This window comes from Gadus macrocephalus, chromosome 16, assembly GCF_031168955.1.
Source record: "Gadus macrocephalus chromosome 16, ASM3116895v1".
NCBI classification, from domain to species: Eukaryota; Metazoa; Chordata; class Actinopteri; order Gadiformes; family Gadidae; genus Gadus; species Gadus macrocephalus.
Window position 1 is genome coordinate 11,512,445 of NC_082397.1, and position 12,387 is coordinate 11,524,831.

At 47.9% G+C, this 12,387-nt stretch overlaps 1 protein-coding gene across 1 annotated transcript in view; it reads right to left on the bottom strand.

The window, feature by feature from the left end:
- Positions 1–12,387, bottom strand: part of pitpnm3 (PITPNM family member 3) — an 87,793-nt gene that overhangs the window by 51,386 nt on the left and 24,020 nt on the right. Inside the window, 2 exon segments of the mRNA XM_060074550.1 lie at positions 650–870; positions 1,543–1,613. Of these exon segments, the coding sequence (XP_059930533.1) occupies positions 650–870; positions 1,543–1,613 (292 nt within the window).

Genomic DNA, 12,387 nt, shown 5'->3' on the forward strand with positions numbered 1-12,387 from the left:
AAGACTCAAGACTCACTTGTTCAACAGAGTTCAACTAGACTCTGCATATCGCTCCCTTATCCCCCCACCCCCCACACACGTATTGTATGTTGTACGTCCTGGCACTTAATGTACGCACTTATTGTGTGTTGTACGTCCTGGCACTTAAAAATAGCACTTGGCATCGTGTAGGATCTTATCTTAGCTATCTTTGCTGTATCCAAGGAATGGGTTAACCCAGTGATTCTTAGTGCTCGGCACCTGGTTCTATGAACCTCCTTACTGTACCGACGCGATATATTGCTGTTTCTCTTTGTTAAGCCCTTTGAGACTGTACCTGTTATTAAGGGCTATAATTATTTTTTTAATTTAATTTAATTAAGTTTTACCTCTTAAGCTCCAGCCTATTTTTAATTGTCTAATTTGTCTAATTAATATGCTTGGTGTTTGAGTTGTGTTTGGTGTGTGTAAAAATGACTCATGTGTGCTTGTAGTGGAGTTTCCCATGTTTAAATTGATGTGACTATATCTACATAATAAGGACAGTGTTGCGTGCCTTTTGCTGCGAGAGTGATCACGGTCTTCCCAAATCTGGGGGTATAATTGTATTGAAACGCCCTAAATATAAATTGACCACCCCCCGGCCCCCCCGGCTCGGCGTCCATCTTACTGTGAGACGAGGGAGAAGGCCTCGGCGCAGACGGCCGGGCAGGGCACCAGGCGGATCACCACGTGCTCCGCCGCCGCCTTGAAGTGCGCCCGCGTCACCTTCTCCAGCACGGAGGCCAGCGTGGCGGCGTCGCCCGCCTTGGCGCTGGGGTCCCCGCTGGCCGTGTCGAGGATGTTGCCGCCGTGGACCACCAGCAGCAGCACGTGGGACCGGCACTTCTTCTGAGGAGAGGGGCGAGGGAGAGGTGTGGAGGTCATGGGCTGAGCTTGGCACTCAGCTGTTGAGTGCAGAGGTCTCGGTCTCGCTCTCTCTCTCTCTCTCTCTCTCTCTCTCTCTCTCTCTCTCTCTCTCTCTCTCTCTCTCTCGTGGCTTCAACTAATAGTGGCTTTGCCCTGTTATGATGCAACAGGGCTGGTGAACGTTAGGTAACTTCAGTATTTTATGTTTACAGGTTTATTCTCTCAATATCCTTATTCCTATTTTGTTTCCTTGTGGATACATTTTTGGATGTTCCTGGTAGATGTTATTTCCATCTCTCTCTCTCTCTCTCTCTCTCTCTCTCTCTCTCTCTCTCTCTCTCTCTCTCTCTCTCTCTCTCTCTCTCTCTCTCTCTCTCTCTCTCTCTCTCTCTCTCTCTCTCTCTCTCTCTCTCTCTCTCTCTCTCTCTCTCTCTCTCTCTCTCTCTCTCTCTCTCTCTGTGTGTCAGTCCCCCGTCCATACCCCCCTCTCTCTCTGTCTGTCTGTCTAACTGAGTGACTGACTCTCTGTTTGCCTGTCTATCTATCTGTCTATCCATCCTCCATCCAGAGCTAGTGCAGGAGTTTGACGTGTGTGCTCAGTGCTGTGTGTACTGTGTGTGCTGTGTGTGTGGCCGACTGTAGCTGTAGACCTACCGGGGTGTCCTCCAGACCATCTATGCTGTTCTGGGGGGGACAGCGGGGGTCCCCCAGGTGGTATCGACCCGCTGGAGGGGAGGGAAGACACAGAACAGCTGTAAGAAACACAGCTAGAGAGACACAGAGATACAGTTACAGAGAGTTACACAGAGATACAGTACATCTGTAAGAAACACAGCTAGAGAGACACACAGAGACACAGTTACAGAGAGTTACACAGAGATACAGTACATCTGTAAGAAACACAGCTAGACAGACACACAGAGATACAGTTACAGAGAGTTACACAGAGATACAGTACATCTGTAAGAAACACAGCTAGAGAGACACACAGAGACACAGTTACAGAGTTACACAGAGATACAGTACATCTGTAAGAAACACAGCTAGACAGACACACAGAGATACAGTTACAGAGAGTTACACAGAGATACAGTACATCTGTAAGAAACACAGCTAGAGAGACACACAGAGACACAGTTACAGAGAGTTACACAGAGATACAGTACATCTGTAAGAAACACAGCTAGAGAGACACACAGAGATACAGTTACAGAGAGTTACACGGAGATACAGTACATCTGTAAGAAACACAGCTAGACAGACACACAGAGATACAGTTACAGAGAGTTACACGGAGATACAGTACATCTGTAAGAAACACAGCTAGAGAGACACACAGAGATACAGTTACAGAGTTACACAGAGATACAGTACATCTGTAAGAAACACAGCTAGAGAGACACACAGAGATACAGTTACAGAGAGTTACACAGAGATACAGTACATCTGTAAGAAACACAGCTAGAGAGACACACAGAGATACAGTTACAGAGAGTTACACAGAGATACAGTACATCTGTAAGAAACACAGCTAGAGAGACACACAGAGGTACAGTTACAGAGAGTTACACAGAGATACAGTACATCTGTAAGAAACACAGCTAGAGAGACACACAGAGATACAGTTACAGAGAGTTACACAGAGATACAGTACATCTGTAAGAAACACAGCTAGAGAGACACACAGAGATACAGTTACAGAGAGTTACACGGAGATACAGTACATCTGTAAGAAACACAGCTAGAGAGACACACAGAGATACAGTTACAGAGAGTTACACAGAGATACAGTACATCTGTAAGAAACACAGCTAGAGAGACACACAGAGATACAGTTACAGAGAGTTACACAGAGATACAGTACATCTGTAAGAAACACAGCTAGAGAGACACACAGAGATACAGTTACAGAGAGTTACACAGAGATACAGTACATCTGTAAGAAACACAGCTAGAGAGACACACAGAGATACAGTTACAGAGAGTTACACAGAGATACAGTACATCTGTAAGAAACACAGCTAGAGAGACACACAGAGATACAGTTACAGAGTTACACAGAGATACAGTACATCTGTAAGAAACACAGCTAGAGAGACACACAGAGATACAGTTACAGAGAGTTACACAGAGATACAGTACATCTGTAAGAAACACAGCTAGAGAGACACAGAGATACAGTTACAGAGAGTTACACAGAGATACAGTACATCTGTAAGAAACACAGCTAGAGAGACACACAGAGATACAGTTACAGAGAGTTACACAGAGATACAGTACATCTGTAAGAAACACAGCTAGAGAGACACACAGAGATACAGTTACAGAGAGTTACACAGAGATACAGTACATCTGTAAGAAACACAGCTAGAGAGACACACAGAGATACAGTTACAGAGAGTTACACAGAGATACAGTACATCTGTAAGAAACACAGCTAGAGAGACACACAGAGATACAGTTACAGAGAGTTACACAGAGATACAGTACATCTGTAAGAAACACAGCTAGAGAGACACACAGAGATACAGTTACAGAGTTACACAGAGATACAGTACATCTGTAAGAAACACAGCTAGAGAGACACACAGAGATACAGTTACAGAGAGTTACACGGAGATACAGTACATCTGTAAGAAACACAGCTAGAGAGACACACAGAGATACAGTTACAGAGAGTTACACGGAGATACAGTACATCTGTAAGAAACACAGCTAGAGAGACACACAGAGATACAGTTACAGAGAGTTACACGGAGATACAGTACATCTGTAAGAAACACAGCTAGAGAGACACACAGAGATACAGTTACAGAGAGTTACACAGAGATGCACAGAGATACAGAGAGTTACACAGAGACACACAGAGAGTTAGAGATACACAGAGATACAGAAAGTTACACAGAGATGCACATAGATACATATAGTTACACAGAGATATAGATAGATATCTCTGTGTATTGTGGCAACCCGGCCCGGGCCAATTAAGGACATGGAGAACACCTGTGGAACAGGTGGAGAAGCAGGGCTTAAATAGCCTGCTTCTCCACTCATTCGGGGCTCTCCCAGCCATGTGGCTCCTTACGGAGAGACCGGTCCTCGTGGGTGACGGGATTCCACCCACAAAGGATGGGACCGTTGATTCCTCCAAGGTTTTTCGTTCTTTTGTGTTTTCAGAGACTTTTTGTTATGTTTAGGATTAAACATGCCTTTTTGGCTTTTTTCCCGTCGAAGTTGTGTCCTGTTTGGGAGGAGGTGGTTCGCTCACCGTGCCGGGTTTCCACAGTATATATTAATAGGTAGGTAGGTAGGTAGGTAGGTAGGTAGGTAGGTAGGTAGGTAGATAGATAGATAGATAGATAGATAGATAGATAGATAGATAGATAGATAGATAGATAGATAGATAGATAGATAGATAGATAGATAGATAGATAGATAGATAGATAGATAGATAGATAGATAGATAGATAGATAGATAGATAGATAGATAGATAGATAGATAGATGACAAAGAGTGGGCAATTTAAGTTCAGTAACTTCGGTTGAGTCTTCCAGCCGGCCAGCCAGTGGTCGCAGAGGTTATCTGCCTGCCATTGATCAGAAGACCCCATCCAATATAAACCTGAGGAACGACGCTCGGCTTCTTGCTAGCTTAGGGTGTCGCCCTGCAGTGTCACAACCGCAGGATCAGGTCAATACTGTGAGAGGAGTGGGCTGCTGCACCACCTATACCCAGACTCCACCCTGATGCACCACCCATGGGAATCTGTCCAGTCTATTGTTCTCTTTCTCTCTCTGATGATGAAATCTGCCAAACATTTCTCTCTCTCGCTCTCTCTCACCCTCTATATCGATCAATCTCTCTCCCTCTCGGTCTCTCTCTCTCTCTCTCTCTCTCTATTGATCGCACTCTCTCTCTCTCTCTGTCAGTGTCTCTTGCTCTCTGGCACTCTGCTCTGCATACTAGTTGTTTATCTCAACTCACTCGTCTGGAAACGAGTGTCAGGGGTGGGTCTCGCACGCCCACCGGCTGTCAGGCCATCACTTCTCCATAGCCATCCCACAGCCTGTCTGTCTATGTGGACCTCTCTGTCTCTCTCCTCTCTCTCAAGCTTCTTCTGTCTCTGGAACCGGTCCCTCATGTTATCCCTGCCACAGCTACCCCGTCATGTTTACCTCTCTCTCCCTCTCTCTACCAATCTCTACCTACCACTACCTCCCTCCCTCTCCCCAATCTCTCTCTCTCTCTCTTTCTCTCTCTCTCCCCAACTCACTCTCTCACTCTCTCCCCAACTCACTCTCTCACTCTCTCCCCAACTCACTCTCTCACTCTCTCCCCAACTCTCTCTCTCTCTCCCTCCCCAACTCTCTCTCTCCCTCTCCCTCTCCCTCTCCCTCTCTCTCTCTCTCTCTCTCTCCCAGAGCTGCAGCCAGCTGCTCTATTTCTGGCACAAAGTAACAGAAGAAATCAATGGAGACACTTTCTCGTTTCTCCTTAAGATGGACAAATGAACCAAGAATCCCCCTAATGCCCAACAAACATGGGAATGCCTGGATTTATTTTTATCCACTGAGCATTCAAGCATTTAATAACATAATCCAAATGTTATTTGCTTTGTGTTTGGGTCAGAAGACATTGCAGTCTTGATCAATGTTCCCAAACATTAATATCCCATCTCATAGAGCTTCTCAGACAAATAACATTCTATGCTATGCTCTGTGTACGTACGTGTGTTTAATTATGTATGTGTTGAGGACAGACGAAGTCAGGTCAACTGTTTCTCTTCTAACAACAAACACTGATCCACCATTTTTGTACTAATATGAAATCATTCTCCTCTCTTTCCCCTTCTACCCCATCTCTCTATCCAACTCTCCCTCCACACCCCTTCTCTCCCCCTCTCTTTCTCTCTCTTTCACCTCCCTCTCGCCCCCCTCCCTTTCGCCCAATTCTCCCCAACTTTCCCCTCTTTCTCCTCTCTGCTATCACACCCCTGTCTCCCATCTTCCTCCTCAATATCCCCATCTCACCCCCTTGAGTAAGTCAGGGGAGAGAAGGGTGATAGAGGGATGGGGCTAGAGGGGGAGAGAGGGGAGAAATAGGGGGGAGAGGGGAGAGAGGGGAGAAAGATCTTCTAATCTTTCTATTTAAACCTGAGGACACCCAGATATTAATAATGGAGTGGCCATTGAGCTATGAAAAGGGCACAGCTGGAGAAAAAAATTGATTAGCCGAGTGCATAAGGATGACCGTTAATGGGTTCTTTACCCATGTGTGGTTCACTGCGACTTCTCCAAATCACAGCTAAAAGAAATGCATCTGTTCATTTCTTGGTCAATGTAAGCCTCAACATGAAGATCGCACCGAAACAGATGTTAGCCTGCTACCTGTCAATACACAGAGGAATGGATCAACATGGAACAATGGTATTTTTAATATCTGTGATTATGAATTCTCCAACAGGCCTGCTTGGCTTGGCTCACACTCACGCCGTTTCCGATAAATATAACGGTTACATGAGGACCTGTACAGCGTGACAAAACAAGATGATACCAATCATCTTGAAATAGAGAAACACGTTTCTCTATTGCAATGCTCTTTGTCTAAATGTTTATCTGAACAATAGAATTAACAAAATAATGCTTCACCTTCTTTTGAAAGATGTACTTATTGCTAAGTCGCTTTGGATAAAAGTGTCTTCTAAATGCTCTAAATGTAAATTTAATTAACAGGTGGCAAATTCATCTAAATATATGCGCTTATCCTGGCATGACACTGGAATGACTCTGCTGTTCAATCTCTCATTCAGAGTCATTCATCGATGCATGTTTTCATCCTTGTTATTCTCCAACCTATCTTTTTGTATGTCCTTGCGTCACGCTGTCTTCCTCTCTTCATTTCCTAAGCCAACAATACGTTTGCCAACATGACAGATTCATCATTCTGTGTCAGGCAGACGGAGACATGAGCACAGAATCACAATGAGATGCAAAAAGCTGCACTCATCCTCAAAATATACCCCCAATATACCCGTTCCACTAAACTCCCTGGGAAACGTGTAGAACCACATTTCAAGTCACATGTCACTTTAACGACATGCTAATTGGATTTCTGCTAGAATCCTAGGCCTGACGGATTTATATAAAACCGTAGCGACCTTTCGGTAGCATCACCGTAGCGTCCTTTCGCTAGCAACATCGTAGGGTCCTTTCGGTAGCATCACCGTAGCGTCCTTTCAGTAGCATCACCGTAGAGTTCTTTCAGTAGCATCACCGTAGAGTTCTTTCGCTAGCATCACAGTAGAGTCCTTTCGGTAGCATCACAGTAGAGACCTTTCGGTAGCATTAAAGTAGAGTCCTTTCGGTAGCATCACCCTAGCGTCCTTTCGGTAGCATCACCGTTGTGTCCTTTCGGTAGCATCACCGTTGCGTCCTTTCGGTAGCATCACAGTAGAGTCCTTTCGGTAGCATCACCGTTGCGTCCTTTCGGTAGCATCACAGCAGAGTCCTTTCGGTAGCATCACAGTAGAGTCCTTTCGGTAGCATCACCGTGGCGTCCTTTCGGTAGCATCACAGCAGAGTCCTTTCGGTAGCATCACAGTAGAGTCCTTTCAGGAGCATCACTGTAGCGTCCTTTCGGTAGCATCACAGTAGAGTCCTTTCAGGAGCATCACTGTAGCGTCCTTTCGGTAGCATCACCGTAGCGTCCTTTCGCTTGCATCACCGTCCAAGCATGCAAGGCATGTCTATTTTAAACCGAGGGCATTGACTCTCTGAGGGAGGCGTGTGCCATCGTAGCCCAAGGACTCGCTGTAGCCTCGTAGCGTCTTGTCCCAATCAATCACAACCCAGTCAGCGACCTCTCCTCGGCCGTGGCCGGCCGCTGAGAACCTCGGAGTACGGAGAACATCGGAGTACGGAGAGTATCGGAGTACAGAGTGCATCGGAGTACCGATTGCATCGGAGTACCGAGATCATCGGAGTACCAAGTGCATCGGAGTACCGAGGACATCGGAGTACGGAATATATCGGAGTACTGAAAACATCGGACCGGCGTCGATGCTAATGAGGCCGATATGAACCATGCGCTGTGTCCGTGTCAACGATGCCGCGGTTCCGGCTGCGGCCCCACCGGAGATCCACAACTGTGCGGTGGAGGACCTGTAGGAGAGCTCTTCACAGCGCCAGGGCCACCTGGTGCCAGGGTGAACAGTCCGTTCTACACCCCTGGCACACCGGCCGCATGCTAACCGGGGCCGCCATCTGCTCGCCGGCGCCTCGTCACGGACCTGTCGCTCCGACCGCGGACGGAGCCCTGAGAGAACCCCCCCCCCCCCCCCCCCACCGTGTTCGATGGTGAACCGTGTAATCAACGATGAGGACTTACTAACAGGCACATACAGGGAGACACACACGCTCACACTCATACACACACACACATGCTCTCATACACACTTATATACAAACAAACAATCAGTGCTCATACATGTCCACACACATGCTCTCATACACACACACCAAACACGCTCACACTCATACACACACACACACACACACGCTCTCATACACACTCATAAAACAAACAATCAGTGCTCACACGTGTCCACACACATGCGTTCATACATACATAGACACAAACACAAATACATACACAGACAGCAATCAGTCACAAAAACAGGCATCAGCCCACTAGTTCCCCTGGAACCTGTCCATATCGTTTGCATTGATAGCAAATCATTAACCCCTCAGCAGGGGGGGAGAGGCATGTCCACACACACACACGCACACACACACACACACACACACACACACAGTCAGTCACATAAAAAGGCATCTGCCCCCAATTCTCCCCAGCTACCTGTGCATATTTGCATTGACGCCTGCCTCATTAGCCAATCAGCGTGGCACCCTATAAGGTGTCACCCCGGCTCCGTGTTGACTCTCCCAGGCACTGAATATTCTCCTGTCAAATCAACGTCTCCACTCCAGCCGAGGCTGGTAACGAGCCAAATGGCCCCATGCCATCAGCAGCCCTGTCACATAGGAGGCGATAAGAAACCTGAGTTCCTTCATTTTGATTATCAAACCCTTCTGTACAGCCCACCCTCTCCCTCTGTTTCTCTCTCGGTCTCTCCCTCCCTCTCTCTCTTTCTCTCTCCCTCTCTTTCCCTCCCTCTCTCACTCTCTCTCTCTTTCTCCCTCCCTCTCTCTCTCTCTCCCTTCTCTCTGTGTCTCTCTCCCTCCCTCTCTCTCTCCATCCCTCTCTCCGTCTCCCTCCTTCATGGACATATTCTATCACAGATGGTAAAAATGTGTGCCGAAAGGAAATCCACACAAATAAACAACCAACTGACCCCCGCACCCCCCACCCCCCCCCAAAAAACACACACACACACACACACACACACACACACACACACACACACACACACACACACACACACACACACACACACACACACAAGAAAAAACACAAAATAGCAAATGATGCACCCCCCCTGCGACAGGCCCCTCCATCAGAGGGACGACTGCAGCCGAGGGCTGTGAATATACGAGAGCAGAGAGGGTGTGGCGCAGAGTGTGTGTTGCTGAACAGACAACGCACGCCATAAACCCCCATGGGTTATGGCCTCAGGACATGGTCCTTATGACTGTTGCTGAAGCGCGGACAGAACTGGGAAAAAGGGCCTTCAAGGTTTTTACAACATCTTCCTGGAATAACCTGCCGAAAAAGCTCAAGCTTCAAGACCTAGTTACTCTTAGTGAAGATAAAGCTGTTGTAAAGACATTGATGTCGGACTCTGATCTAAATGTATGATTACTATTGCATTTAGTATTGAACTTGTACTTGTCTTGTGTTTTATGTTGGAACTGTGTACTGCTGTCCATCTTGACCAGGTCTCTCTTGTAATCGAGATTTTAATCTCAATGAGACCAAACGTGGTTGAATAAAGGTTATAATAATAATAATGTAACGGGTGGATGAGGACGGAGTCAGAAGAGCAATGGGTTAGCGTGTGTAGAGTGTTGTATGTGGTGGACGGTAAGTGTGTGATCCCTTATGGTTAGTATAGACTTTGTTACACACATATACACACACCCACACACAAGCGCAAATATACATACAAATACACGGATGAACATCCACTGTGATGGCCCAGCCGGTGAGCAGTGCCCCACATGGCCAAATGGTGGCCACAAAGTCAGCCAAAGGCGGCCACAAAGGCAGCCAAAGGCGGCCAAGGGGTGGGGTGTTGGGGGAGGTACTACCCTAAAAGCTGTGTCATAGAGACGCCGCCCTACTCAGGTGTCTCAGCTTATCACTCACAGGTGTGCAGAGTTAGCCCGGCAATCAGGAGGCCTTTCAACCCCACCAGAACAAGCTGAAGACAGACTGGCTGGAGGAGCGTGTGGAGACCAGACACACACTAGGCCAGTCTTGTGGTAAGAGGCCTGTGGCCAACCCTCTTGACCCAAGTGAACCCTTATAGTGAAATGATGTCCAAGTTGGCTGAAGGACTGTTTCTTTGATCTGTGTAAATTGTGCCGTGCTGATACGAGAGAGAAGGCCTGCAGCTGAAGAGGAACCCCCAAAACTCCCAAGAAGAACCAAGAGCCGAGCCTGGGCGAAGAGGTCAGTGGCAGGGACCACAGACCCCACTAAGCTTGGCCTGTCTCTCTCTCTCTCTGCCCCCGATGACAGGAAGAGCCAGACAGAGCATCCTGACATCAACCGCCGACCCGGTGAAGATTTGAGTTGCCTTTTGCCCCCCTCCCTTTTCCCCCCACCTTTATAAATAAATGTCATAAGTTTGATTTCACTGCCAACCCTGTTTCTGTTCCGATTGGTTATCCCACTGTTGAGCATCACAGACCAGGCGCCCACACCACACATGCACAAACACATACACACACCTACACACTCACAGACAGAAACACCCCCATACACACAGAAACACGAGGAAACACACAAACACACACAACCGCAGACACACAAACACACACGCATCAACCATGTTCTCATTAGAGCCGTCCCCTCTGCTTCATGCCTCATCCTTTATAACGTGTGTTGAAAGAAGCTACACCGCTAGCCGCGGGCTACGTGTTGCCAAGCAGAATACAGATGAGCTGAGATGAACCTCTGGGTGTCGGGGCGTGAGACCGCGAGAGACTTGCCGGACGGGTGGCGAATTTACGAATCCTACTATGGCCATGCCAAGACCCGCCCTACTCAGTCTGCGATTGGCTGGGTTGCATGCAACTCAACTGGACATTTTAGAACTCTATGGTGCCCTTGCTGTGAGCATTCGAGAGCGTCACAAAAGAGCTCTAGCCCTAACCCTAACAGATTATAACAAGCCAGTAAAAGCGCGGTAGTCGAATCCATAGACAGTAGAATCAAAGCTAGGGTTGACGTCTGTGGCGTGTCTTTTCGGGGTCTTTGCGTGGCCATAGTAGGATTCGTTATTTCACGGACGGGCAATGGGGGGGCTGGTGTGGCTCCAGGTGTGTCCATCCCACCCTGATATGTATAGGTCGTCATGTGACCACCGGGGTCAGTCTGAACGGCGTCACACGCCTGATTGGTCGTCTCCGTTCTAACGGGGCTGCGACGGGCCGTCGGGTAAAAAACGTTACGTCTGTCTGTCTGTCTGTCTGTCTGTCTGTCTGTCTCTCTGTCTCTCTGTCTCTCTGTCTCTCTCTCTCTGTCTCTCTCTCTCTCTCTCTCTCTCTCTCCCTCTCTCCCTCTCTCTGTCTCTCTCTCTGAGGGAGCGATGGGAGGAGATCAGCTGTCTCTCTCTCTCTCTCTCTCTCTCTCTCTCTCCTACCGCTGGAGTATCCTTGTTTTGGGGGGAGGCCGTGTTGTGTTTCCCCTATGGCTGCCGGCTCCACGGGAGATTAGAAATAGAAAAACAGAGAGAGTTAGGATGACTGGAGATAGAGCCATGGAGAGAGAGGGGGAGAGAGAGAGGGGACGAGAGAACCAGGGCAAGATAGAGGGAGAGAGAGCTAGAGTGAGTGCGACAGAGAGAGAGAGCGAGAGATAGGAAGGGAGAGAGAGAGAATCAGGGCGAGAGAGGGACAGAGAGAGAGAGAGAGAGAGAGAGAGAGAGAGAGAGAGAGAGAGAGAGAGAGAGAGCGATAGAGAGAGATAAAGAGATGCATTGAGCGAGGGGATGAACCGATAGGATGAAAAGAAAAAATGAGACTAGAAAACGGGGCGCAGGTGAGATTAAAGCAAAATGAGAAATGAACCGAGAGAGAAGCTTCACAGACTGGAAGAAAAAAATATATGGCAGAGGCAGAGAGAGAGAGAGCGAGAGAGCAAGAGAGCGAGAGAGCAAGAGAGCAAGAGAGCAAGAGAGCAAGAGAGCGAGAGAGAGAGAGAGAGAGAGAGAGAGTAACCAGACAGGAACCGAGCGTCCAGACAGGGCGAGCGACGGAGAGCGAGCGAGAGGAGACGAGACCCCCTAAACACATAGCGGGGGGCTACACACAC